Source organism: Chaetodon auriga, chromosome 4 (assembly GCF_051107435.1).
Source record: "Chaetodon auriga isolate fChaAug3 chromosome 4, fChaAug3.hap1, whole genome shotgun sequence".
Taxonomy (NCBI): domain Eukaryota; kingdom Metazoa; phylum Chordata; class Actinopteri; order Chaetodontiformes; family Chaetodontidae; genus Chaetodon; species Chaetodon auriga.
In genome coordinates, this window is record NC_135077.1 from 3,808,762 (window position 1) to 3,835,369 (window position 26,608).

The following is a 26,608-nucleotide window of genomic DNA, read 5'->3' on the forward strand; positions in this document are numbered from 1 at the left end:
CTGACGTCATGATGTCTTCCCTTCACAGGCAGGGGACGTCATGACGTTGTCCGTACATACGCAGTTACTTTCTGCCCCCTACTGGCCGCTAGGTGTTTTGCGCACTCCTCATGACGTGACAGGCGCCGTTTGAATCTTCAGAGCAAAATGTCGTACCGGCATTTCAGCGCTCCACAAATAATTATGAGCTAAAAATGAATCACAGCAGCATGTAAGCAGGTCTGACTGTGGGTCAGTGACTCATCGGCAGGGCAGGTAGGCACACATCTGAGCCATGACACACCTGTGATTTCACTGTAGGAAACTGAGACAATTTACATAAGCTAAATGGCCAGTAAATGCTGGGGTTCAAAAGTGTGTGTGTGTGTGTGTGTGTGTGTGTGTGTGTGTGTGTGTGTGTGTGTGTGTGTAGTGTCAATAAAGCTAAAAGGAGAGGGAAAACGCAGATCCTCTGGCTACAGAAAAGCTCTTGTTGTGTGACAAATATAAGATGCCTAATTTTACTTTACTGCCTGCAAACTGTATGCATCAACATGCTGAAGTTAAAGAGAAATCTGTGTAAACACATCATCTTTGAATGGAAGCAGAAAATTTTATTCACTTAATGATGGCACAGCAAAGTAGGTTCCCCCCGTACATCCAGGTTGTATCACAGCAAATAGGACACAAGTCCCTGTGCCTTCAGAGTGTCAGTATGTAAAGAGACACGTCATCTATACGTACTCACGTCAGACAACTGAGCGTGTCATGTCATTTGGATGACTTCTTTCAGGGAGGTGAGTGAGTTTATTTTCAAAGTAGAAGCTCATCACTGCATCCTGATTTTAGGGTAGGCTTGGGGATGTGTATCAGATTTTCCAAATGAGATTGTTATGGCTTGAAGGCAGTGGATAAAACACAAACATCAGAAGTGCCTTCAGTCATTTCAAACATTACTGCAACAGTTATGCAACATGAATGAGTCCAACCCGTGTAAATGAATCCACATCGACAAAACGGATGAACACTTAAGGTCCAACTAATGATAAAAAAAAAACAGCACTTCGTGTGAGTGAAATAAACAGACTTAAAGCAAGGCTGCTGTCTCTCCACTCACGAATCCCTCCATCGCTGTCAAAATAACTGTACATAAGATCAACAAGATGGCATAAAAATGACTAAACTGCTTCCAGGTCACACTAGTCCAACAATTCAGAGTCTTAAAAAAGTTGATTTTGCAAGTTTCCTTGACCGCCACCACTGAAGTTGTTCCCTCATCCCCAGGTTAAATTTCCACCATGCACCCCTGCTAATGTACATGCGAATGTACATGTCCCACTTTTAACATGAACGCACATACAAAGCCGACACACACACGCTCTCTCACCAACACACTCATCTCTCCATGCTCCTTTTACTAAACAATATATCCAAATCAAAGACTTCGGAGGTGTCCCCTCCTGTTCATATCTCGCCAGACTCTCGCTCCTCGGAGCTGGAGCGTCGGTCGCGCTCGTATGACAGGGATCTCTCTCGTTCCCTGCCTCTGGCTGTGTCCGCCGAGGGGGAATTCTCCCTGTTCTCCCTGTCCTCCCAGTCTCTGTACTCTGCCCTGTCGTCACGCCATCCCTCTCCACATTTATCCTGGGAGGGTGAGCGCTCTCTTTCACGGGTGTGGGATGATCTGTCTCTCGGGGACCTGAGGAAAAACCAAAAGCAACAGATTTTATTTTAAGAACCATCATGAAAGCAGATTGCAACCAAATGAACAGCCCTGCCTCAGGAACATGGTGGACTCAGTGGAAGAGGACTCACTCTCTTTATAGATAAAACTGACTTATTCTAAGGTAACAAAAACACAATTCTTATCTTCAGGTGAGTCAGCACTAATGAAAACACAGCTATGAACATTATATTCTGCCAATGATCCTCCTAAATCCTACACACTTGCACACTGGACCTTTAAAACATCATGAAAAGTAAACTTCAAGAGTCAAACCTGTGGCCCCTGCAGAGGACTGACAGCCTCAGTACATGGGGTGCACACCCTACCAACTGAGCTACAGGAGCGCCCCAGAAGAGTATTTTTTTTAATGCAGAAGAAATCAGACAGTTGATGACCTTGAGGACTCAGCGGTTATCTACAGCTGTTGACTGCTGTTCTGTTGATCGACTGATTGATTCATTGTTTCAACGCTAAATTAAAGTCTAAGAACCTGCATGAAGTCTTGCCTGAAGCCGATTCTATTTTGTACTGCATGTCAGGAGAACTTCTCACTAAGTCAACAAATTTCTATTCACATATCAAATATTAACTGATTAACTAACTTTGTCACTTTCTATTGACTTTGCCTGCATTCATCTGGTTCATGTGTTCTCAATGTGACAGCTGATATGTGAACACCAGTTACATCACGTGTATTGTATATGCAGTTTAGTGTCTGGGTTAAGTTAGTTACGCTCTCAGACCACCACTCCTGTCCTTGTGATGCTTCATGTGAGTCTCAGTGGTGGATAAAAGCCACACCTCTTCCTTTTGCGCCTGTGAGAGTGGGAGCGTGAGCGATGCCTGTCCTTGTGTCGATGTTTCCGCTCTCTCTCACGATCCCGATCTCCACCTTCTTCTCTGGAACGGGAGGAGCGGTGGCGTCTTGAACGATGGGAAGACGAGCTGCCTCCATCCCTGCGAAGATAATTTTATTGAGAAAAAGATATTTAGGCTTGAAATCATCGGTCAGTCACGCCTCTGAAAAAGACAAAACTCAAAAATCAAAGTAAACATACCTGTATCGGTCTGCGCTTCTAGATCTTGACCTAAGGCAGAAACACACATCGGTTTCTGTTTCCAGATGACAATGAGCTGTTATCTGTACACCTGTGACAGTGGAAGTGAGGCTGTTTCTTACCTCCTTCGCTCCCTCTCCCTGTCTCGTTCTCTCTCCCATTCTCGCTCTCTTTCGCGTTCTCGTTCTCGCTCCCGCTCTCGTTCTCGCTCCCGCTCAATCTCCCACTGTCGCTCCCTTTCATCTTCTTTTTCACGTTCCTCTCGTCTTCTCATTCGCATTCGTTCTTGTTTCTCTATGACTGCTTTCTGCATGAAACAATAACAGCAGGAAAGTGAGAAATACTAGCAGCTGATTATATTCTACGTTCTGAGCAATACCAAATAATAGAAACATAGCTGAAACTCCATGAGAATCATGGTTCTGTACATGCCGGTCCCCTTACTCTGAGCTTTTCAAGCTTCTCGCGGATTTCAATGAAGCCGAGGTGCAGTTTGCCCCCAAAGTGGTCAGCTAGACGGCGATCGTTGTCATGAAGACCCAAGTAGGCAGAGCACACCTCGCACACCCGTAGCTTTTGTTGTTGAAAGCTGGAGGCTGGCATCGAGTTTCTGTACACATCCTGAAAGAAATGTTATGAGGCGGAGGAGACTGAGTTCAACTGCCTTTGGTTACAATTAAGTCACAGAATGATGAGTCACTGATGGCATCGCTGTTGATGTTATCAGTAAACTATACATGAGTCACAACAAAGCAGTTATTTAAGTTCTGACCTCTGCTTCTTTCTTCAGAGCGCGGGTCTTCTCCACCATTTCCAGCAACTGCTGGGCTTCATCTACATTCCCCTCGCTCCCGAGCTGCTCGGCCCGTGCCAGCATCTTCCCGATCTCTTCGTTCAGCTCGTGGACACGTTCTGCCTTTTCATGGCAGAGGAAAAGGAGATGTAAAAAATCAGCCCCAAGCTTACTTTTCACAGATTCTTGACAAACAGATGGTGAGTTATTCCCTTGAAGAATAAAGCATTCCCTAAAACCTGTCAAGAATCTAGCAGTGAGTTTGTCACCTTTGCAGCCACTTCAGCGCTGATCTCATCCTGCGTCTCAGCTAGTCTCTTCTTGGCCAGCTCAGTCCTGCGGTCGCAGTCAGCAATGAAAGACTGAAGGTGTTCAGCAGCCTGTGAGAAAACACATGAGATAAATGACCTTTTGAGTGTGTGAAGTATAGACTTATAGAAAATAATGGTAATCATTTCAAACACTTGCTAAGATATACTAAAAGAGACTCATTTCCTTTTTAAAACTTTGTCAGAAAACAACCTCTTTAGAAATTCCATAGGTACTTTGGAGAATTCTTAATGTGTAATTTATTACTTGTACTAAGTATATATGTTTACTATGTGCTTGCTATTTAGCATATACCAACAAGGTTTACCTGCGATACTCACACCAATCATCCTTAGAAACCTGACTGCTCATTCTTTCACCCTGCTCTCAATCACTCTTATGCAGTCAGTCACAATTCAACAGCACCACTTTGACCAAATTCTGATATTTTTGGATATGAGAGCAGCACAAGTGGAAAGCCAGAGTGTGTCTCGCTTATAAGCTGGACCCCTACCCTAGTCAAGTCTAGGCCATCAGTTTCAATTTTCAGCTCATCTTCTGCAAGCATCACATCATCAGGTGAACCATATAGGAGATGACAACCATCCAGAAGAAAGCAGGATGGTTGTCATCTCATTTACACTTTACACAGTCTGAATTAATTTACTGTCATCCAACCTGCTATCCCTGGTGTGACAGTAAAGCAGCCTTGTTGCGTGGTATAACTAAAGTGTGCATGATTGATTACTAACTGGCATTGTTTGAACATCTCCAAGATGAGGTTAGGAAGGTAGTCAGGATATGTACTATTAGGCTTTGCAGGCACTGATACCAAAAATAGAACTGTGAGGAAGAAAAACAAGGTGCTGTGTTGGTGTTGTTACAATTATGGCTGAGAAACTGAAATATGATCCATGAAATCCAGCTCGAGTGATATGTGATTTCTAAAACACTGCACAGTGGTATGTAACACAACGAGGAAAGACGTTACAACCCTGCACTGTGATGACTGTGAGGTGAAAAGCAGAATTACATTCTTTATGTTACAAAGAAGCTGAACAGGAATCTGCACTTGCAAGTGTTTCACTGCTGAAAATGTCAGAAAATGGTTTGTTTGTGTGTGTGTGTGTGTGTGTGTGTGTGTGTGTGTGTGTGTGTGTGAGAGAGACTCACATCAAGTTCGAAGAAGTACTCCTGCTCCTTAGAGGCAATCTCGTAGTCTGCTCTGAGGGCCAAGTCATGAACTTTCATACACTCTCCCAGGTCCATTCTCTACAGAAATCAGAAAGACATCAATGAACTGCGTTGATATGCTTCATCATTCCACTCACCTTGAGATTTCTCAAACCAATAATTCCCTAATGTTAATATGTCATCATGTTTTAGAGCATTGACTATTGCTTCATTGCATCCATATTATCTGGTTATGTTCAGTGCAGTCAAAGTATTGAGAAAGCAAGCAGTGATTTTGAGGTTAAAGTGCTGACTCTCAGTTTTAACTCCACATCAGATGCATCGTGCTGGAGCTGCAGCCCTTTTAATATACAGTCTCCCAACATTACCAGAAAGTAATTGGACACATTAAAAGCTACATTCAATCGTTTACAGCCAAAATCTGGCTTCGGTCCATGACCCAAACATCAGCTCACAGTAATATTGGGCAGTACGATGGTATATACTGTGCAACGGTAGAAATGTGTCCACCAATTTGGCAAGACTGTTTTCACTGCCAGAGCCGTATTTACACACTGTCATTCACTGTGTATGCACTGCTACCCTGCTACAAAATGTGTGTGTGTGTTGATGACATTGCACGTGGTGTCGCTGCTTTATACTCTTTTCTGCTGGCCTGTATATCGCTTTCCACTCATTCATTGACATTGTGGATACATACAAATACATGGAGTATTGGTATCCAGGCAAAAACCACCATTATTACAGACGAGTCCTCTTCCTGCACAGTCTACCCAGATGCCACCCCCCACCTAAACTAAACGGAGTATTTCCCATAAGTGTGAATGCATCTGAAAGAGCAACTCTGGACAATGTCCAGAGTTAATACAAGGAAACAGCTTTAGCGTCTCTGCTATATATTCAGGATGGGCAGGGCGATATAGCAATCCAGCAGCTTCCCGGCAAGGTCGTGTTATTTGGGCAGCAGGACTGCTTACCACCTTCTCAACCAGAGAGTGACAGATGGCGGCCATAATGCAACTCTGTCGCATCTCTGTTGTTCTTATGCTGAACCTTAAAGCTTGCATTTTGGAAGAAAGTTAGTTTTATTGTTTCAAGTCTTTTGTTTTAAACCATGACATGAAATGACATAGAGCATGATAGAAGTCTTTGGCCACATTATCATTATTATCATCTTAGCTGACAGTACTGTTCCTTGCTCTGTCAGGCATTGTACTGCAGCTGTTTTTCCCCTCTAGCTTTCTAGGTTTTTTTTTTTTTTTGTCCTAAGGCTGTGAAACATCTTGTATACATGTTTTCAACCACTGACCTGAAGCATTGGTCCTTTCATAGAAGACAATGTTTAACAAAAGATGAGTCCTATGCTATTCACACAACGTAAATGTGCTCACCTTAAAAGCTCAAAGTCAGCACTTTCAGCTTATAGTCAGTGTATCATTGTAAGCTCACTTTGCAGACCCCAAACCACTGACAACTATTCTGACACTTTCTGGCCGTAGTCTACATGGTACATGATAATCGTCTCTATGTGTGGGTGTGTGTATACTCACAGTGCCAGACAGAATGTCGTGTGGACATGAATCCAAAAGGTGACTTTTGCAGACTCGTTCATCTGTGAATTTGATTCTCTGCCTCATGGTATCTCCTTAAAACAAGAAAACCAAAACAACAGACAGACACATTAGCTTGTGGTTTAACACGTTCGTCAGACAGCCCCCCCGACTGAAACATGTACGATACAGATGAAATCGTTGTGGTACGGAATTTCGATGAATCATGAAATTGAGTCGATGAGTCATACATCTGTAAAGTTAGCTGCGCGGATGAGTCTGATAACATGACAACATCTGGTGGCAAGAAACGGAGCCACGAGGAGAAGAGCATACCGGCCACGACTAAACAGGATGCTAAAATGTTATGAGTATTTGTAAATATACGCAACAATGTTCGCAACAACTTAACTTGCTATGTAAACACAAACTCAAAAACAACAGGTAGCTAGCCGGCTGGCTATCCTCATGTTAGCTAGCTTGGTTTGCAAAGCATGCCTCACTGTCTCTATCCGGCAGACTGGTTAGCTTTCCGGCTAATGCTAGCAACAACACAAACTCATGTCTCAATTTGATCAGACACCGATCGGCCCGCCGTGCTCACCGTCTCTCCCAGTCCCCATCAGCTGGTCCAGCATCGCTCGCATCTGTGCCTGGGCCGACATGTTTCTGAGTGTTTAGCTAACGCTGTGAGAGTCACTCTTCGCCAGTCAGTCCTCACACATGCAGCTTCAACTGCAGGCCTCGTTGGCTCCTCCACCACCACAACCGACAACTTTTCCCACAAGGAGAAAAGGCTCGAGTCCCGCTGAGCCAGCGAGCTGGTTGTGTGTGACGCTAGCACAATTTGCTGGTTATCACAGCACTTTAACAACAGCTAAATGTGACTTTGTAACGCTGGATGACTTCGGGTCGGTTCAGCAAGTGCAACGTCTGTTTAAAAACTGCTAGAGTCTCCTGGTCGTGTCGTGTGCCGAGTTGAGAGGGCGGTGACTGAATGTAGACAGGGCGTTTTGTTGGTTTACTAAAATCGTACCGAATAAGTAACCAACTCTAATGAAACATAATATCTAACTGTATTTCTGGCCGGTTAGCGAGAAGTTGGCAAGTTTATTCAACGCCCGTTCTTCCGTCTTCCCCACTTCCCCACCACGCGCGTCGCCGCGGAGCGCGCTCACATGCCTCCGCCTCGAGGAAGTGCTGCAGTTCGCGCGCTGGTCGGTTTGGTGACGTTACACCTCCCTGCCAAAATGTCCGGAAACAAATAATTTGGCCCGCACGCAAAACAATTATGGAGCAATCGTCATTTCTCGCTGATCATATCCACCCTCATTTTATTTTACTTCGGGGAAATATATATAATAATAATATATATAATATATGTGCGTGTGTGTGTGTGTGTGTGTGTGTGTGTGTAAAATTTCGACAAATCCTTTATCAATTAACTTAATTAATCAAATAAATACAATACAGCACTTTATCTTATGAAGAACAAAAAAAAGGCTTTTAACATTTTTAAATTATTTTGATGTAATTAGAACTTTAAGATGAACTTAATTTAATGGACCACATTGAGTCCCTGTCTTGTACAGATTTTTTTATTATTATTATTATTATTTTTACTTTGTTTTATACTGTGATGGCTTTTGTTGTTTGCCTTTGTTGTAAATAAATAACGTTTTAATTTTTTTTTCATTTTTCATAATTTACATAGCAGTCGGTGACGTCCACGGTGTGTCGCCACGTAAATTTGATGGAGGAAATGGAAGCTGCCACAAATGTCTAAGTTACACGACGCAGTTTAATTTGCAGTATATACAACTGATTATTGCAAAGTGTGCATCAAAATTCTCCAGTACGCGATTGTTGGTGTTTTTCTGTCAAACGTCCAAACACGCCCATAAAAGTCATCTCAGTCCCACCCAAAGACACGTCCCACCCTGCCCAGCACACACACAGGAAAAAATGGCGACGAGTATACTGCGGCTTCCACTACGACTGTCCAAAAATATGGGCATAATGAGCCGTAACACCGGCTTGAAAACATCTAACATATCGAGGGTGACTCAAAGCAGGACCGCAGTATCAACGGCGTCGGGAGCAATCTTACCCAAACCGGATAAAGTGAGTTTTATTCTGCCTTGGTTACCGACTGAAAACCGACGGCAAATATGACTGACATCGTAGGCGGGATTTACCCCTGAATTGACACGTACTATGGCGAATAGAAATGCAGAATGCGTGCTCGGGTTCGTCAAGGCAGCCAATTAACGCATGTTTACACGAACATAGAGGGACTTTGAGGAAGTAAGGTAGTCAGTTCAAGGCTGGATTAAAGCGTGTATTTAATGAACAATTGAAAAAACATGTAATTAGAAGATGTGCTTTTGGTGAATTGTTTTGTGTAATGCGTAACAATTTGACCTAAATATTACACATCTTGGAGTGCAACGTTGTCGAGGCAGGAAAGGTCGAGGGAAATGCAGGGTATATGTTTATGTTACAAATACATTATGTATTAATTCGATTAACTTCAATAAACTCACAGCTGAACAGCACAGACACAATAACACAGCAATGCACCGTAACATCTGAATATGTAGGCCTATTGGGAGGGTTTCTTTTGTATCAAGTCGACTATATTATACAGAGACCAAACGGATAATCCCAATTAGCCTCTTTATCTTTTCTCAGACAATTTAATATAACCGTAAAGAAAACAGAAAAATCCCTCTGAAGGCTGTAGACAAGGACTGAACAGTAAAGCAGTATTTAAAGAATTGCTCCACTCATGGCTGGATCAACCTGCTGTGGTGCAAAAATGGGCTGACAGGCACATATTAACCCCACATTCCCTCCACTGTCTTTCTGCCTGTGTGTGCTGGATTACTGCCTGCTCCAGGACTGGCTGCAGGTAGTTTGATTAAGCACATTAATGTAGGAAGAGGTACCGACTGAGATCATGAAGGCCTTTGAACTAGATTTTGACACAGGCCATCTTCAAAACAGGGCTTCAAGTTATAAATTAGGAAGTGAACTCGGACCCGCTATAAAGCCCCAATTATGACAGTTGATATTGTGCTTTAATTCAGAGCTTTTCCCAATAAAAATACTTTGATGTAGTAGTAGATAATCACCTTTTTAACCAGAACGTTTATGGAAATTAAGTACACATTTTGGCCTGCTGCAAACAAATTTAGGCTTTGTTGCACCCAACGTCTACTGAATCCAGCTGTTTAGTGGCTGCCGGAGATTGTCTGCTCTGCTATAGTCTCTTTGAAGATTAGATTTTTTTATGTAGCTTGCCCATAATCACAAATCTGAACCAAACTATCCTGGAGCAAACTGAGTGGGCGATTAATCTTGTCAGTAACCTGAACTGTCCGTGTGTCTAAACGTAATTTTCATGTCACTCAACTGTTCCTCCTCATGTTTTCCAGACACCTTTCGGTCTTTTCCGCATGGCAGTTGTTGTGGTGCCTTTCCTGTATGTGGGAACTCTGATCAGCAAGAACTTTGCCGCTCTCTTGGAGGAGCATGACATCTTTGTCCCCGAGGACGACGACGACGATGACTGAGCTAACTTCAGAAAATAGATGGTAAAGTAGCCGCGCCTTATTTAACCTTTAAGCAGTTTCTTGGGCCTTTTGCTCTTATCCATGTCTAAAGGGTGTGTCAGCTTCATGTCAAAGGGTGGAGCTTGTGTTTGCAGTGATGACAAATGGTAATAGTATGAAGGAGGTGACCTTTTCTTTATTTCCATCCACAGGGTGCATACCAGCTGGCACAAGGGAGATGAAGAAAGATGGGGCATCCTTTTACCTCCACCCATCTCCTTCCTCTCTCTGCTGCTGTTTATGTTGTTTTCACTGAATTCATTTTTTTGGAAATCTCATATCATGTGAGGCTCTCAGATCTACCTGTGACGCCTTCACTCTTGTTTGCATGTTTGTGTACGTGACTCAATAAACAGAGTCAATTACAAATGCATTAAAATGTTATTTAATGTGAACAGGCTTTGCTTTTTGTTTTTTAAGTACACAATCGTTGCATTGATTTTTATTGTGACTTTCCTAAATCATGTGAGTCATAAGAGGACATATTATTATTGCGATGTTATATTTTGTAAATATTTGACATTGGCTTGCTGTCTCTGTTCTGAAAGGTAAGTTTTTAGCGGTTGTCCTCATTGGTCAGGTCTTCCTCGCTCCCTCCTGAAGTGCAGCGCTGGCCAGTCTCAAGTGCTCGTTGAGGGAGTCCTTCTCCAGCTGGCCGCGACCCTTTGTGTTACTCAGCTCTACATAGGCCTCCTTATAACGCTCATAAGCTGCGTCTTTCTCCTGCAGTAAAAGTTGGGACAAATATGGATGACACATCAAAGTCAAGGAAGGAGGACTGTGTCAATAAAACATGTAAACGTGCAACATAGAGGAGTGTATTATTTTTGATCATTTGTATAATACAAGAGGTCAGATCATAAAACATACCTTGGTGAGAGACTGCACTTCATTTTGCAGACAGCTGATTTCTTTTTTGAGGTACTGCACCTCACTGTCTTTTGCCCTTAGTAATGTCTGGAAGAGGAAGATAGAAAGTTGTTAAGCATTGTTTAAGGTATTTTCAAGTCATTTTATATATGGCCAGTTTAGAAAATATAATGCATTGTTATAGATTATACTGCTTTACTACAGTATACAATATAATTAATATTAGCTCCAGCACAACCCACTACAAGACTAAATGTTTCTTACACATAAATGCATCAGTAACAATGATCCAATAATATATTAAAAAAGTACAACTACATGGACCATTTGTGTGCATAACAAATACTTTCAGTAACACTCTGTTGATGATACTTTGGATGCAGGACTTTTACTTATGATGGAGTATTTTGACACTGGTGTATTGTTATTTTTCCTGAAGTAAAAGATGTAAATAGTTCCACCATTGTTGTGGAATTTCAGGAAGTCCAGCCATAAAACCTTTCTGTACAATACAGTGATGTGTAAGACTGGTATTCTGAAATATGTGAATCAGGCAGTAGATGGCAGCATGTGCTGCAGTACAATGTGACCAACCACAGCTGCTCGGCACAAATGAGGCCACCAGACAAAACGTTAATGGGTATCAGTGTTACAACAGGGAGTCATTACTGGGGATATGAGACAAAACAGTAAAAAGGCTTTAATCAATTTGTTTCACTAAAGTGGGTTCACACTCCCACAGCACATATGTCAAACTCTGCTCTCTGCTTCCTCATCATGACAGTAATGTCAACATTTGTCCTTCAAGCCCAAGTTAATATTTCAGCTGCAATAAACGAAACTGGGTTGAAATGCGGCAAGAGGTTCAGGTGTTTTGGTATCACCTACTTTCACCTGAGTTGAGATTACGTAGTTTCTAATTTTGTCACAACCACTGAACTTATTGCTATCAATACCTCTACTTCTGACGCAGAGCGCTCAGTGTTGCCAAGAGATACCATGTCCGCCCTCTGGCCTGTGATGAAATAACGCATGCGGCTCATCTCCTCCACCACCTTGGCCTTAAGCTCCTGAAAAGAGATTTTTAGCGCAAATTATGGTGTGCAAATATATTGTGAACTGGCATGATTCTTACTGTTGTGGCTCATTATGTTTCCCTATTAATTTAACCTTATAAGAATGAAAAAGAACAGAACTTATAGCAATTATTTTTACAATCTATGAGCTGGTGTATCAGGCATGTATATGAACCTGGTTCTCTCTTCTGAGCTGCTCCAGCTCTCTCTCCTTGCGACCGAGCTCAGTCTCTCGGCTCTTGCTGCTCTGCTCAGTGCGGCTCAGCTGCAGGCACTTCTGAGAGTAGCGTTCTGACAGCACATCTAACTCACCATGCAAGCCGTCCGCCTCGGGCCTGAACCGCACAAACACACGAGTTATGGAGTAAATTATAATGGGCTACCATACACGGGGTCATGGTCAAGTATAGAACATCTTAAGCCTGCAGCGAGAGCCTGTGAGATGGAGAACTCTCTCAGTATGATAACAGAGTGACTGTAATAAACTTACATGTGGTCTTTGTATGCAGCATCCACGTGTGCAGCCCCTCCGGCCGACCTCCGGGCCTTCTCAACCTCTCTCTCCAGCTCCTGTCTGTGAGCTGTTCTCAGTGCCTCCATTGCTTTGATTAACAGTTAGTTAATTAGTTACTTGAGCTGTCTCTGCCTTCACCACACAGCATTAAGAACAACACGTACAGTTACTAGAATTGTGAACATAGCATAAACAAACAATATGATTTTAAAAGACATAAGTACATACAGCGAGCGGCTGGCTGCAAGCAGGCAGTGCATTCCTACTTTGTACTAAAGTGTCCCTGATGTAACTGTTCTCTCTGCTGTACCTTTCGCAGCTGTCTGGCTCTCCTCCTGCAGCATCCTGTCTCTCTGTTCCTCCAGCTCCCTGATCTCCCTCGCATGTTTCTCCTGCAGCTCTTGCAGTGCTTTCTGATGGGCTACTTCCATGGCTTCTAGTCTGGCCCTACACGGGGCCCCGGGACCGCATGGGCTGTCCACCTCTATCCCCATGGCGGCACGCTCCTTCTTAATGGTCTCCATTTGCTTTCGAAGAGAGAGGGCCTGGGAGATGGATGGATGAGGGCAGGAAAGAGAGGAGGGAAAGGATCACTTCTGGATATTGACGTAATTTCTTGCCTTAAAAACACTTTAAAGGAATGTTACTTCTCTGCTTTTTGTAGTGGAGTGACTTTAAGTTCTTTCTTACCTCCTTTTGAAGTGCTTCAGCTGTATTTGTTTGTATAGCTTGGGCTCCATTCATCGATGGAAGAGCCCTCTTTGAGCTCGATATATTAGTTTCTGATACAGTGACAGACTGTTCGGCCTCTTCAGGGCTCGATTTATAAGTCTGGGAGCTAAAGAGAGACTGTGATGCCTGTGAGGTGCCTGACTGATAAGCCTGCGCTCCAATGAGAGACGGTGCGCTCATGTCCCTGAATGACAGCTTCTCGAACTCTGTCCACTTCATGTTGACCTCTGAGTCCATGGTCTCAATAACAGGGACAGGCACGCTCCCCCTTTTCAGCTCCATGGAGTCCCACCTGCTGCCCATCTCACCTAAAAGGACCCCCTCCTCAAACCACTTGTTCCTCTGCTCCAATCGCTTCGCTTGCTCACGGTCCCAGCCCTCCCCTTCCTCCCTCTGACTGGCTGGAGATAAGTCTGCGTCCAGATTCCCGTCTGCAGTTTGGTGCTGGTGGTCGGCCCGGTGGGAGTTTGCAGCTGCGGCGGTGCAGGTGGAAGCGGTCGGTTCATAGCCGGAGCCCTCGCAGGTGAACCGAGCAGGGGGTTGGCATGACGACGGTCTCCGGGAGAGGGGGTTCTCTTTCTCGCTGCCGGTGTCTGATTGGCTGAGGTCAGAGTGAGGGGAAGACAGGAGGGTAGTGTTACACATCAGAAGAAAGATGATAGAGGGGTTCACAACAGACAGACTCACTCAATCACGTCGTCTGCATTTCTTCACAGCGTTCAGGAATTTTCAGGTCAATGCAAGCCTGCCTTTTAAATGAGACTGAGGATTTTCGCACATGTTGCTGGAATAACATGATGAACGTCAGCTATTCACCATGAAGGATGTCCTATTTTGTAATTAGCACATCAATAATTACTTATTATTACTATAAGTAGTAATATGTTGTGACCTGACAAATGATGGCAGATTCTGTAGGCACTGGCAGCTGAAGTAGCAGTTTTATTAGTTATTTTACTGAAGCTCCAAAAAGGGACCTTCAAATGAGATTATTTAGTCAGCTGCTGTTTCCAAGGTCAAGAATGAACCTCAACAATTTTAATTTATGATTTATTTTATCTTAGATTTGTTTTATTTTAGAGGGTATAAGACAGAACAGATCAATCACAAGTTTACAGTATTGAAATGTGGGCCATGCCAAGCAAGTTAGGTCACTTTATAGGCTTAGCATCACTGAGATGTTGTTTGCAATGTGTATTTCCTGTCCAGAGCATAAAGTAGTCTCCCAATAGGAGGAGTTTGTATAAGTACATATTCTCATGTATCGTGCAGCAACAGCAATAATAATCTAAACATTTAATGTATAATAACGCTGTTACAGCTGTCTGTGTCCCTTGTGCTGTTTGTCCCTTTTCCTCTCCTGTCCTCTCGCTTTGCCCAGGTGTGCTACATCTGATTGATGAATGAGGTGCACCTAACCTGGGACTGAAGTGCTTAAAACCCCCTGTGACTGCATCAGAAGAGAGGCTTCTGCCATGTGGACTGCTGGTCTAGCTGCCTCTCAACCTGAGATTTTGTGTTGCATTTTGACTTTATGTCTTTTGTTAGCGTTGTGTTTTTTTGTTTTTTTGTGCTTGAGTTGGGTCAGTGGTGGTGTGTTGTTTGCTCCATAGGGCTGCCTAACGGTAAGGCATAACAAACACAATGGATATTTATTTGCATTAAGTACTTCAAATTCTTATACTATAATACTTGTACTTTTACATGTTGGAGTAATTTTACACTGTGGTACTGCTATTTTTACTCAAGTAAGAGATCTGAATTCCTCCTCCACCAGTGTCTCCTAGTAGACCTCAGACTCACTGCGTGTTGTTCTGGATCGCCTGCTTTAGTAACTTCACCCAGTTCCGTCGTATTCTGGAGGTCATAGCAGAGAGAGTGAACACTGCTCTCTTTGTCTGGAGGAGATCAAAAGACAGAGCAAAGACACACACACACACACACACACACACACACACACACACACACACACACTGTTAAACAGGAAGCAGCCAAACATGTAATTGCTGTGGAAATGGGGAAGATGTGAGGGGGCGTCTGACTGTCCATCTGTCTGATGGTCTACTGTACAACACAGGGAGCAAAACACAGTAAACACATACTTGTATTTGGAGTCCATAATTCTTCTCTACATCACAGTCTGACACATTCACACAGGATGTCAGGCTGATCTCTCCGTCCAGATCATCTGACTGCACCACAACAAGAAGAGTTTAAATTTAGTCAAATGAGTTTTGGAACTGAAGCACCAAAGAAAAATGAACTGAATCATTTTAAGATGATATTGGCCATTTTACAACAGCGAAACCTTTGTAAGACCATTTCACATCACTGTCTGTATATCAAAAGGAATCACTGTAGGCCAACATCAAGGAAATGTTCTTACAGTTCTGAAACTACTTTTACGTCACATATCGGGTCTCACCTCCTCAGCCTCTGAGTCTCTGTAGTACCTCAGTGAAGTATCACCCAGAACAAACCAGTGTTTCGTCCACTGACCAAAACACAGTAAACATTGACATAAAATTCATTTGTTGTACATGTGTTAAACACATCTACTGACTGCCACTACTACAGTATGTTGACTTCTTTATAGATAGTGTAGAGGCAGTGTCTCATTCTCTGTGTTTTGTACTGTCTTTCTAGGTGTGAGATTGTCGTTACAACAGGAATTAAAACAGAAAATGACAATGACTTTTTAAAAAAATACATCATAGGAACAACTTCACAAACTTCCACTTACCTTGCCATGTTCATCCAGTCTGGACATCCACCCCTTCAAGTAACAGCACCTGAAATGAAAGCATTAAGAGAAAGCTCTTTGAGAGCATTCTGTAGTCGTTTCTGTCTCACACTTCATTGTGAAACTACAGGAAACGGAAACCATCAGAGGCAGACTGACTTAGTGAGATACCAACATCACTGCATAGAGCAGCAGATGAAACTTTAAAGGCAGAAAAATGGGAAGTATGCTGCAGAATAGCAGCGTAAAAAAGGAAGAGGTGTAGTTTGCAAACCGTGCAAAGAGGAACAGATAAAACATTATCAGACTGACTTATAAGGCAAGCAGGTGTGCTGTTAAAGCATGTTAGCACAAAATAACAACAAATACTTACCATGCAAGCACCATATTGTCCAGTATATATCATGAGGAGGACAGAAAGAAATAGACATTGCAAGTAATGAACATACATGTTGGTCTCAGTCGACCACGCTCTCATCAGTGGAAGTATTATGTTCTGCACTACTGCAACTTTTGCACGGTTGCATGTGATTCACAGCATTGAAATAACAAAATGCGGAATGCTTCGTTTTGTAACCATCCCTCCTCTTTGTTTGTTGACTCAGCGACTTTAGGCATGACAGTGCAGTGCTGACCCTGCAGGATACAGTGGCTTTAACCATCCTGGAATCTATTAATAAAGATGATAAATCATATGAACATGCTGCCCTAAAACATAAGAGTGCTAACTAATGGCTTTTTTTCCAGCAAGGCGCTTCTGTGAGAGGGGCCCCTGAGGTAAAAGAGCTGAAATAAATATCAGGGAGCTACTTTAGAATGAATGTATGAATGACCCATTTTCCTCCAAACACTCGTGATTTATACAAATGCAGAAAGCACCGGGACAGTGCTCACCTGCGTCTGTGGCCGTTCAGGGGGAGCTCGCTCCTTCACCTTTGAAGATCTGTGTTTTCCACTTTGATTATCTGAACTCTTTGATAGAATAAAGACGCAGGATTATAAGCTCTGTCTTTTCAAGATGGATTTTATTGCGAACACGTCTGCAGGTATTGCATCGTACCTGTGTATGAAGGGATGCGTTCGACTGCCTTCGAGATGATCGTCCATTCTCAGAGTCCCGACATTTCTCTCGTCTGTCTCTGCCTCTCTCTCTGCCTCTCCCCCTCTCATCTGACTCTAGCCTTGAACTGTACACGTCTATTTCATCTTGATACCTTCAGAAACAGATCAAAGTAGAGAAACTGAGTTGAAAAAACACATATTTAAGTCTTTTACTAATACATAAACATAATTATTGACATAAAATATGCACAATTTACATCCTTTTCTTCTCGCTGAACTTTAACATACCTGCGCAACTCACAGACATCTAATCTTTTCTTTGGTCATAACTGAGGTGATTATTTATGATCAGATCAAAAGACATCTTCAAAGTCTTTTCTACTCGCTACACTAGTTTTGCCCCTAATCTTCCAGCTGCCAATGGAACACTTTAAAGAAATGCATACATTCGGAATACAGAATAGATGGTTGTAGGATTCTGTGATGGCTATCCATGAATCAACCATGAAAACATATATGCTAGCACCAACCTGTAAGTCCTAAGCTTCTGGTCCCTGCATGGGCTGGGACTCTGGTTCCTCCTCCTAAGACCTGGTGACTCCTCTTCTGACTCCAGCAGAATCTTTGGAATATCAGCCAGAACAATGTAGTCGTCTATGGTCATCCCCACCTCAAATTCATGAAGATTTATTATGTGATACGTGGTATGGAGAGAGAGAACATAATAAGACTGAAAGTGTGCAGCTCGTGGCTCTGTGAGGCTGCACTTATACGCACAATGGTACCCTGAGCTGAATGCTAATGCTGGCACAACATTAACTTCAGGCTGATGGGAAAGTCATTCATTTCAATTAAAACAATTGCACTGGACAAATAAAATTTTTGACCTGATGATGGTGCTAGATGAGAAGTCAGAGGAAAAGAAGAGGATCATCAAAGCTATTACACTTTATCCTTGTTGTGGAAACATTTCACTCTGGACCAGGGATGTGTACCTCGTAGTGGCGACAGGGGAAAAGCCAGGTGCTCACCAAAGTCAGTTGGTGTCATCCTCTGGCAACCATGAATGTCTGTACCATCCATCCAATAGTTGTTTAGATATTTCCGTCTCGACCAAAGTAGTTGACCAGAGTGTTGTCCATGGAGCTATAATGCTACCTTGGTTAAAAATAAGTAATACCTGATATACGTACCTCCTCCACTTCCACTGCAGCCTTCTTGGATTCAGAGGTCAGTAAGGCCTCCATGCCTCGCCTCATGTTGCTCCTGCTTCTGACTGTATTATTCCCCTCGTTGCCCTTGTCGGTTTCTGTGACTGCAGCATGTGACAGTAAACTACCCAGTACCTGAGAGTCCACACCTCGTCTTGATGTTGATGAACCACGAGAGGGTGGGAGGCTGAGTAAAGAGTGACACGACCCCTGCCAGGAGCCTTGAGAAGGACTGAGTCTGCTATCTCTGGAGTAGGCCTCTCTTTGTGGGGTGTGGCTGTGTGTACTGTAGCCATTCCTGTGCGGTGATACTTCATGGCTGTTGCAAGTGTTGGCTGAGCTGTTGGCAGCTGTTGTGGTTTGAGGAAATGCTTGAGATCTCCCATATAGGTCTTGCTGGACGGCCAAGGATCCACGGCGGGAGATAGATTCCAGATTCCTGTAGAGTTTTTCAGAGTCCAAGCTGTGTTTGTTTGAAGCTTGCGATGAACTCCTCGTCTCTTGGCTGCATCCCTTTTGAGCATCATATCCACCGTTCTGTAACGGGAAAGAATCCGTGTGCCTGTGAGACGGGGCGACCCTGGAGGGTGAGGCAATGGACCTCCTCCTGCGAGATGGACTGGACCTGCCAGATGTATGCTGAGAAGGACCATTTGATGGAAGCTGAGGGGAGCCATGAGATGAGGCGTGAGACCGAACCTGACTCCTGGAGAGGGAGCTCCTTCGCTGTGGTCCCACAGGAGACTCAGTTAACTTGTAGCGGTCTGGGCTCACAGAGCTGTGACGCGTTGGTGAATTCCTCTCTGAATTTGTTCCTCGTCTAAAGTTGGAGTGGTACGTGTATCTCTCTGGGGATTCACTTCTCCAAGATTCCTGCAAATATGTCTCCAGGTTCCTCCTCTGCGAGGGCACACCGAGGTTCACATTCCTGTAGGGAACGCACGCTTTGGGCTCAAGAACATAGTTGCTAGGAAGAGGATGCCCCCTTTCGAAGTAACGATACCGCCGTTTGCTGACTTCCTCCATCTGCTGCTCACCATCACCTCTTCTGTCTGGAGAGAAATAGCCACTCTCTTGTTCCCTGTCTCCTCTGCACTCTGAAAATCATACAAGCCTGAGGTCATTACACTAAACTGTAGCCTGTAAGACAGCATGAGACTAAGTCCAGCTCAAGATCAAGACCACATTAAGTTTCATGGTGCAGTTTACATCTGTGACTGTACCTGATGGCCGGCGGGACCGGTCTCTAGCCCTCCTCTCATCCATCCAGGAGCTTTCAGTGCTGCGGTGGGGAGAAGGGTCCAGCCGGGTCATATCTCTTTGGGCCACACAGACCCTCTCTGGGCTGAGGGATCTGCTCCTCTCTGGACGGTCCCACTGATTTGGAGAGCTGGAGGAGAGCAGTACAAGATCAGCACTGATACATGGATGAGGATGCTGCAATCATGGAGCTGTCAATTCTAAACTATGTATGCTGAACTGCCAGTTGGTTTGGTGATTAGGGAGAAGGCCAACAAAGGTTATATGGAGTTTGAAAGATGATAGTGGAGCGCTGGTTACTCTTTAACTGGTACCTAGTGTGTGCATTACGACACATTTCCAGTCGTAGGTGAAATCACAGGCATGGCTTCTTTTGTGCAGCTTAGTCTGCTTTAATGACAGGGAGTGCACAAAGTGTTCCATGTTAACACAAAAAGAGGGGTATTTTAATCGATGCTTATATAATGTAGTTATCTTTATCTCAAATATGTCTGTCATCACAATAAATGCATTTAAGTGAAGTTAATCTACATTCTATATCTTCACAAAAATAATGTCACAGTCATCTGGTTTTATGTGAGGATGCAATGATGAAAAGATCTTAAAGCCGCACAAAGCAACATTTTCTGTACAAATGCACCCAATCTGATTAACCTTCATCAAAAGCATACAGCTGCAACTGAAAAGAGCACAATTAAGATCCATTAGATTTGCCCTGTTTGCCCAAATTAAATTTAAAACTGAAAACACAAACTTGTGTGAATACCACTGAGTGAGCAGTCCATCCAAAGAACAATACTCATGAACATTAGACCCTGAAATCCCATAATACAAGGCACCACAAAGCAGCTTTATTGGTAGATGTGAGCGTAATGTGTGCAGCTTTCACACAAAACATGACATGAAATTTGGATACTGAAGAGCGAAACATTCACGCATCTGTTTCTACTGGATTTAGGACTGCTAAAATGTTTGGTGCTGGGCAGGTAACACACAGTGGGTTTATCAGAGCGAAGCTACACATGTCCACTGTTAACATAAAAATATTGATTACTGCAGCTCTAAGCTTAATTGTTTACATACACTCAGACTAAGTTAGATCCTGTTAAGCAGCTCAGTCAGAGACAAACCCTTCTTTAAGTGTCTTTCTGTGTGAGTGTGTTATTTCATGGTATTTCAGTATTGTGCTCACTGCTCAGACAGACTGTTCTGGGTAAAAAAAAAAAAAAATGGTTTCTAAAATCAGGATACAGGATACAGTCACCTGGATTGTATGTCAGTGTCACAGATATTAAGTTCCCACTCAGGACTCAGACTGTGGACCAGACTCCACTCGTAGGTCCATCGACCGCTGACGTCATCACTACTGGCACTTGTGGTCACTTCAGACAGAGCGCGATTATCATCATCTGCCTCCTGGTTTGTGGGACGCAGAAACACATTTTTAAGCATTTGGAAAACTCAGAGTCAAACTGGTCTGACATCAGAGGATTTCAAACAAAAGGAATCGAATTTGGCCTATAAATTGGGCCTTGTTTTGATGAAGAGCACGTTTTGATGCTATTGCTTTTAATCCTGTTTTATACTATGGAGCAATCTTACATTACATTATGACCCTGAAAACAGACTTAACACAGCAACTACCCGAGAGCTGATGTCTTCTATCCCACAACTGCAAACAACACAAAACAACATAAACTCACCCTGCCGACACTAATATATAACAAGCTAACAGTCCAAGTCAAAATGGTAAGACATGTTTCACTTACTGTGACTTCTCGCTGTCCTTCAGTCTGCTGTCAAGGCTTTCAGCAGCTCTCCTCCTTCCCTCCTTCCTTCTCTCCATTCGTTCGAGCTAAGCCACTACTTTGACTGCACAGGACGTAACTTAAGCTAGTCTCTGGTCATGCTCATCATTATTTCATTGCTCTGCTGCTTTTACATTACCAGAACCGCCCACTCATCTTCTTTCTCACCCTTATCTTGATCCCTCGTCCCCTTCTACCTCACATTAAGAGGCAGAGAGCAGAAGTTTTGCTCATTTTAGTCGTTTTGATCTCTTGACTGGGTGCAGGTTTAAAGAATGTGAAGGGTCGTCTTTTGTTTCAGGATCAAAATAAAGTCTGCATTGCAGTAATAACTTTGAAAAAATAACTTTCTTGACTTTATTCCTCTGAAGTGGGACGGTGTTCTGTGAGGTTTATATGTGTCATCTGGGCCTATCAGATTACAGCCCATTCCCCAAGGATTATAATGCGCTTTCATTAATTAATGATACAGAATCAGATGCCACCTTGTTTTATTATCCTTCTCCCACCTCCACAGGAGTTTCACTTGCTGACATCATCACATCACCCTGGAACAGTTTCACTATCATACCTGTCGTATTGAATGATAGCTTTTAAGTTTTTAAAAAGCACTTGACCCTGTTTATTCTTATTCTCATAATAGATTTTAATCTGAATATGTTATGTGCAATCTTGATGCGCCTGGATTCATAAATGTTCAACTATGAGCAATGGTCACCTAAACTTGGCTGTTGCTCAGTTAAATTTTGACTTTTACTCCTTTTAGCAAAATTAAGATTAACAATTAACTCAAAAGTTTGAGCATGAACATCAGTTTATGCTAGCTAGTTAGATATAGGGGTCATTTCAGCCGACAAATCCACAGTCCCACAGTGCTAGAAATCAGAAGTACTTCAGTCTGAAATCAAGGAATCATTGTTTCAGAAAGATATGAAGTTGGATTGTAAATCAGCCGCCATTATCAACATTAAGATCATCATGAAAAGTTGTTTTGGTGCCTCAAACTGCATGAATCACAAAGTAATGAGTGGACATTTTTTGAAGAAGAAGACAACCTTCATTAACTCAGAATTAATGCACAATTAGCTATTAGCATCTAGCGATCTGCTCAGAGTCCTGCAGTTTAATAACATGGTGGGTGGTTTTACACTAAAACAGCAGGAATATTAGGATTTAAGTTTCATGAAGAATACCAACGCTTGTCACACTCATTACACTCACACATTCATACTGCGGTGGTCAGTTTGAGGAGTCTCATGATTCTCTGTGGCACATTAATAATATTAAATCCTGTATTGACATAGTTGAAATGAGACTTTGCTTGTGTAGTCATCTCTGACATGACTACATATCCAACGTCTGAGGGAATGGCAGGATTTTCATATGCTAATATTACAAATTTGACGATCACAATAAGTGCGTCTGTACTCTTAAATTGTGCAGCAGTCAGACAGCAGGAATGTATTCGGCCATTGATCCACTTGGATGGAGACAGTTCAGGTGAGGTCATTAAATAAAACAAAGGCATCAAATTTCAATGACAACTACAGAATCATTAGTTTTCTATCCCCCCAAAACAGGTGTGTGCTGGTCTGCTGCTCTCTAAGCTACCATTACAACTGAGGGTCTGTGAAACATGTATAGCAAAAGTAACTTGTCAATGGTGAGATGACTCCAGAGGAGTTTGATACATAAAGTCCAGATTATTTGACAAAACTATTGAATGATTCATGTACGTACCCACTGTAGTGCACCTTCCTGTTGTGAAGCAGCAGCAGCAGCAGCAGCAGTGGCGGTGCTGCTGAGGTGCATGTGATCCGGCCGCAGGCAGGAGCTGCAGCGGGAGGGGTCGAAGGTGTTGGGCTGGAACAGCTGGCAGTAGTAGTCCTCACCAGGGGGCGGCATGTCAGCAATGCTGAATCTGTCATCAGTGGTGTGTGGCTGGGTATTCTCAGGCATTTAAGCACGAAAATAGCCTTTGATTGATTCACTTTGAATTGAACTGGTGCAGCCTTATTTCCCAGGAGGGTCTCGGTGGGCTCTAGATTCAGTTCATTACCATAATATGAATAACAACTATCATTAAAACGAGTGAAATCTTATTAGCTATGATTAGGCAGGCTCTTGGAGATTAACGGTTAATTCTTTAGATGTCTTTTGCCCATAAGCAGAACAATAGCAAACAGCTACAGCTAATATATAGCTTTAAAAGCACATTTGTGCTGTTTGTACTACAGATACAACTCAATGAGTCACACCTCCGTGTCGCTAACAATTTAATATCTTTCAAGGAGATTTTGTGGGAACAGTTACTCAAAAATCCTGTTGACTGAAACACACACCACTTTTGATGGGATATCTTCACACCTGTGAGCAGAAAACTGTGACAGTGAATAATTTAACTGTTACATAGAGGGAAGCCTCCAGCATTAGGTGTCTATGACGAGGTTCACATTGAAACATCTAAAACTATATGACACGACAGTCTACCTTATGAGTGTGTTCCAAAGTCTTCATTTTCACACAGAAGAAGTTGAAACAGTGCTGCATGTTTGATTTCCAAGAGGAGATCCTTCAGCGAAAGCTCGGTTTCTTCTCACCACGATGGAAACAGTGCAATGGTCATGGAGGCTACAGAGGCTGTCATTTATCAGGAAACAAACATTCATTGGTTCTCACATTGGCCCAGTGTGGTGACTGATCAAATATCATCATCTTTAGAAAGTGAAACACAGCACTGGCTGCTCCTGACAGGTGTCTTATGGACGGCGGTGGGCTTGCTGCACAGATGGTTACTCTGACAGTCCAGCCCACAAAGAGGAGAGATGAAGGAGCGCAGCAGATATGGGCAGGTACTGTGCCTTTGTTCCAACAGCCCATTATTCTTAAACCTCAACAGGATGAAAAATATCCCACTGGACTGAAAGTCCATTTGTCCGAAACGCCCATTGTTCCAAAAATACACACTCTCCCTGCAGTAGTTAATTCACTGACTGCCAATGGTGCTGAATTGACAGGTGTTTGTCCCTTTTGTGTCTTTCTTCCTTACACCAAACAAAATTTTAAGAGGTTTCACTGTTGCAGACAAATTTCCAACATCAGACTAAAATCATACCTCAGTAAAAACAAATACATAAAGGGTGATATGAAGGTAACACCTGGATCATACTGGAGCACTGACAGACAACATTCTGACCTTCAAGGTCTTCATCAAGCAAAATCCAACACCTTAAAGGTCGAGATGAAACATTAAACTTTGGGGGGCTTGCAATCCTGTATACCCTCTCTGTTATTAATACTAGATTCATACCAGGCTAATCACAGCACAGAAACAGTTACTGGTAACATGTCGGTATTAATGGCACTGTTGGTGGTTGGTTTAATTTCTACGTTACCTTCAGGGGTTAATGGGCAAAAGCACCTCAAGACAGAACATTTCAGTACTAATGGATTAACAATAAGGTGAGTGAACAGACGGGACAGTTTGAAAGTGGTAGTGGGGACAATGTTAAACCCCTGGACTGGTAGCAGCCTATTGGTGAGCCAGATGTTAAAACCTCATGCAGTGCAGACAAACACTTCCAAAAGACCATCATACTGAATTTTAGTAGAGAAGCTTCAGAGGATATCAAACATAGAGTATAAAATTATGCATAAGACATCAAGAATCTGGATTATTTTTATTTGATGGACATGGAGTTTTGGTTTGAATATTTCAGTCAGACCGATATGAAACGGTCAGACCTCAAAAGTACTGAAGCGTTCACAACAGGGGGGTAAACTACATGTAAAGGGGTTACGTTTGTGTATTATATTGACGAAAAACAGCGAAATGGAGTGTAAAATCAGGGCAACATGCTAACAATAGCGAGGTTGTTCAATAGCTCTACTTTCTGTACCAAACTCCTGCGAGCGTGTGTGACTCTGAAAAGTGTTGGCATCATTAGCTGAGCTAATTCCCATCGGGTGACGAAGTGCTGAGACAGTTTTTCAGTGGGGATTTCAGTGTTTGAACAAGCCACAAGAGGGGGCCTGTTGTCTCCACAGAGTGTGTGTGTGTGTGTGTGTGTGTGTGTGTGTGTGTGTGAATGTGCAGTACAAGACAGAGGACAAACATGCACATTTGAATGCTCACATTCTCATTTTTTCGCTCTCTCTCTGTCTGTCTGCTCGTCCTCTGCACACACACACACACACACACACACACACACACACACACACACACACACACACAGACAAACAACATCGGCAAACATCCAGAAAGATTGAGTGCTGAGGCGCAGTTTACTGTGTGTGTGCGTGTGTGTGTGTGTGTGTGTGTGTGTGTGTGTGTGTGTGTGCATGTGTGTGTGTGCGTGTGTTTGTGTGCGTGTGCGTGTGTGCGCGCCTGGGCGTATAAACTTGTGGAACATGTCCAAAGTTCCTGATGATTAATTACAGTTTTGTAAGCCTACATTTTGTCATGAAACACTATCAAGTGAACCTTGAAGGCGCAGGAGTATAATTAAACATTTTTGGCAAGTAACATGACAATTAAGGGGAGATATTTTCGTCTTCTCCTGTGTGTCACATGCATATTGTAGCTTCGTTCAGCTTGTGCGTTCAGCTTCTCTGGCAGCAGTTGCTATAATGGGAGAGTAGAGCCAGTATCCATGGAAATGTAGGTTCAGCTGACATGGCTCACCACAAACAGGAAGGTAAACGTTTTAACGGCCGTATTAAAGTGACTTCATGCTCCTCAGAGTTATATTTTCTGAGATTGTCAGAGCTCCATTTTTTTCTGTTTTTGCTGATTTTGAAAATAAAACTGCTTTTCAATAACTCATAGAGACAGAGAAATGAGGTCACCACACACTGGCGTCACCAGGAGCACCTTCAAAACTGCAGCTTGTGTCTGAAATCACTCTCTCTCATCTGAAGCGACTCGTTCACTGCTGCCTATAGATATATAGATATATTATATCAGTGTAGTCTCGCATCACTATAATCTCTTCATCTTTAAAATTCAACTCATTGCATTGTGGGATTGTTAGCAGAAAGTTTTTCATCCCATTGTGAAAGCTTTTAGGGTCTATTGTAAGTCTGTGTTTATGTGTTTTCCCTATC

At 43.0% G+C, this 26,608-nt stretch overlaps 3 protein-coding genes across 3 annotated transcripts; 1 reads left to right on the plus strand and 2 right to left on the minus strand.

Moving 5' to 3' along the window:
• Positions 1-574: 574 nt before the first annotated feature.
• Positions 575-7,811, minus strand: LOC143319918 (putative RNA-binding protein Luc7-like 1). The gene is made up of 10 exons (XM_076729188.1): positions 7,214-7,811; positions 6,610-6,704; positions 5,039-5,137; positions 3,826-3,936; positions 3,536-3,679; positions 3,208-3,384; positions 2,886-3,070; positions 2,764-2,793; positions 2,507-2,662; positions 575-1,678 (listed from the first exon to the last, which is right to left on the minus strand). Exons 1-10 carry the CDS (start codon positions 7,272-7,274, stop codon positions 1,444-1,446), a joined length of 1,293 nt encoding a protein of 430 aa, XP_076585303.1. The 5' UTR covers positions 7,275-7,811; the 3' UTR covers positions 575-1,443.
• Positions 7,812-8,563: 752 nt separating this feature from the next.
• Positions 8,564-10,621, plus strand: LOC143318918 (essential MCU regulator, mitochondrial-like). Its single transcript, XM_076727448.1, has 3 exons — positions 8,564-8,733; positions 10,050-10,208; positions 10,379-10,621. Exons 1-2 carry the CDS (start codon positions 8,575-8,577, stop codon positions 10,185-10,187), a joined length of 297 nt encoding a protein of 98 aa, XP_076583563.1. The 5' UTR covers positions 8,564-8,574; the 3' UTR covers positions 10,188-10,208; positions 10,379-10,621.
• An 80-nt stretch (positions 10,622-10,701) lies between these two features.
• Positions 10,702-16,281, minus strand: LOC143318917 (TRIO and F-actin-binding protein-like). Its single transcript, XM_076727445.1, has 11 exons — positions 16,162-16,281; positions 15,844-15,912; positions 15,521-15,610; positions 15,222-15,316; positions 13,377-14,019; positions 12,997-13,231; positions 12,663-12,774; positions 12,348-12,507; positions 12,053-12,166; positions 11,097-11,183; positions 10,702-10,949 (listed from the first exon to the last, which is right to left on the minus strand). Exons 1-11 carry the CDS (start codon positions 16,186-16,188, stop codon positions 10,803-10,805), a joined length of 1,779 nt encoding a protein of 592 aa, XP_076583560.1. The 5' UTR covers positions 16,189-16,281; the 3' UTR covers positions 10,702-10,802.
• Between the last annotated feature and the right edge of the window lie 10,327 nt (positions 16,282-26,608).

Coding starts and splice junctions, on each gene's coding strand:
- LOC143319918 (XM_076729188.1), bottom strand. CDS start 7,274: ATGTCGGCCCAGGCACAGATGCGAGCGATGCTGGACCAGCTGATGGGG. Junction 3,937..5,038: donor AGTACTTCTTCGAACTTGAT/GTGAGTCTCTCT, acceptor GTTTTCTCACAG/GCTGCTGAACACCTTCAGTC. Junction 1,679..2,506: donor CACAGGCGCAAAAGGAAGAG/GTGTGGCTTTTA, acceptor GTTTTTCCTCAG/GTCCCCGAGAGACAGATCAT.
- LOC143318918 (XM_076727448.1), top strand. CDS start 8,575: ATGGCGACGAGTATACTGCGGCTTCCACTACGACTGTCCAAAAATATG. Junction 8,734..10,049: donor TCTTACCCAAACCGGATAAA/GTGAGTTTTATT, acceptor CATGTTTTCCAG/ACACCTTTCGGTCTTTTCCG.
- LOC143318917 (XM_076727445.1), bottom strand. CDS start 16,188: ATGTCCAGACTGGATGAACATGGCAAG. Junction 14,020..15,221: donor GCGATCCAGAACAACACGCA/GTGAGTCTGAGG, acceptor CTCTGACCTCAG/CCAATCAGACACCGGCAGCG. Junction 12,775..12,996: donor GAGCCAGACAGCTGCGAAAG/GTACAGCAGAGA, acceptor TGTTAATCAAAG/CAATGGAGGCACTGAGAACA.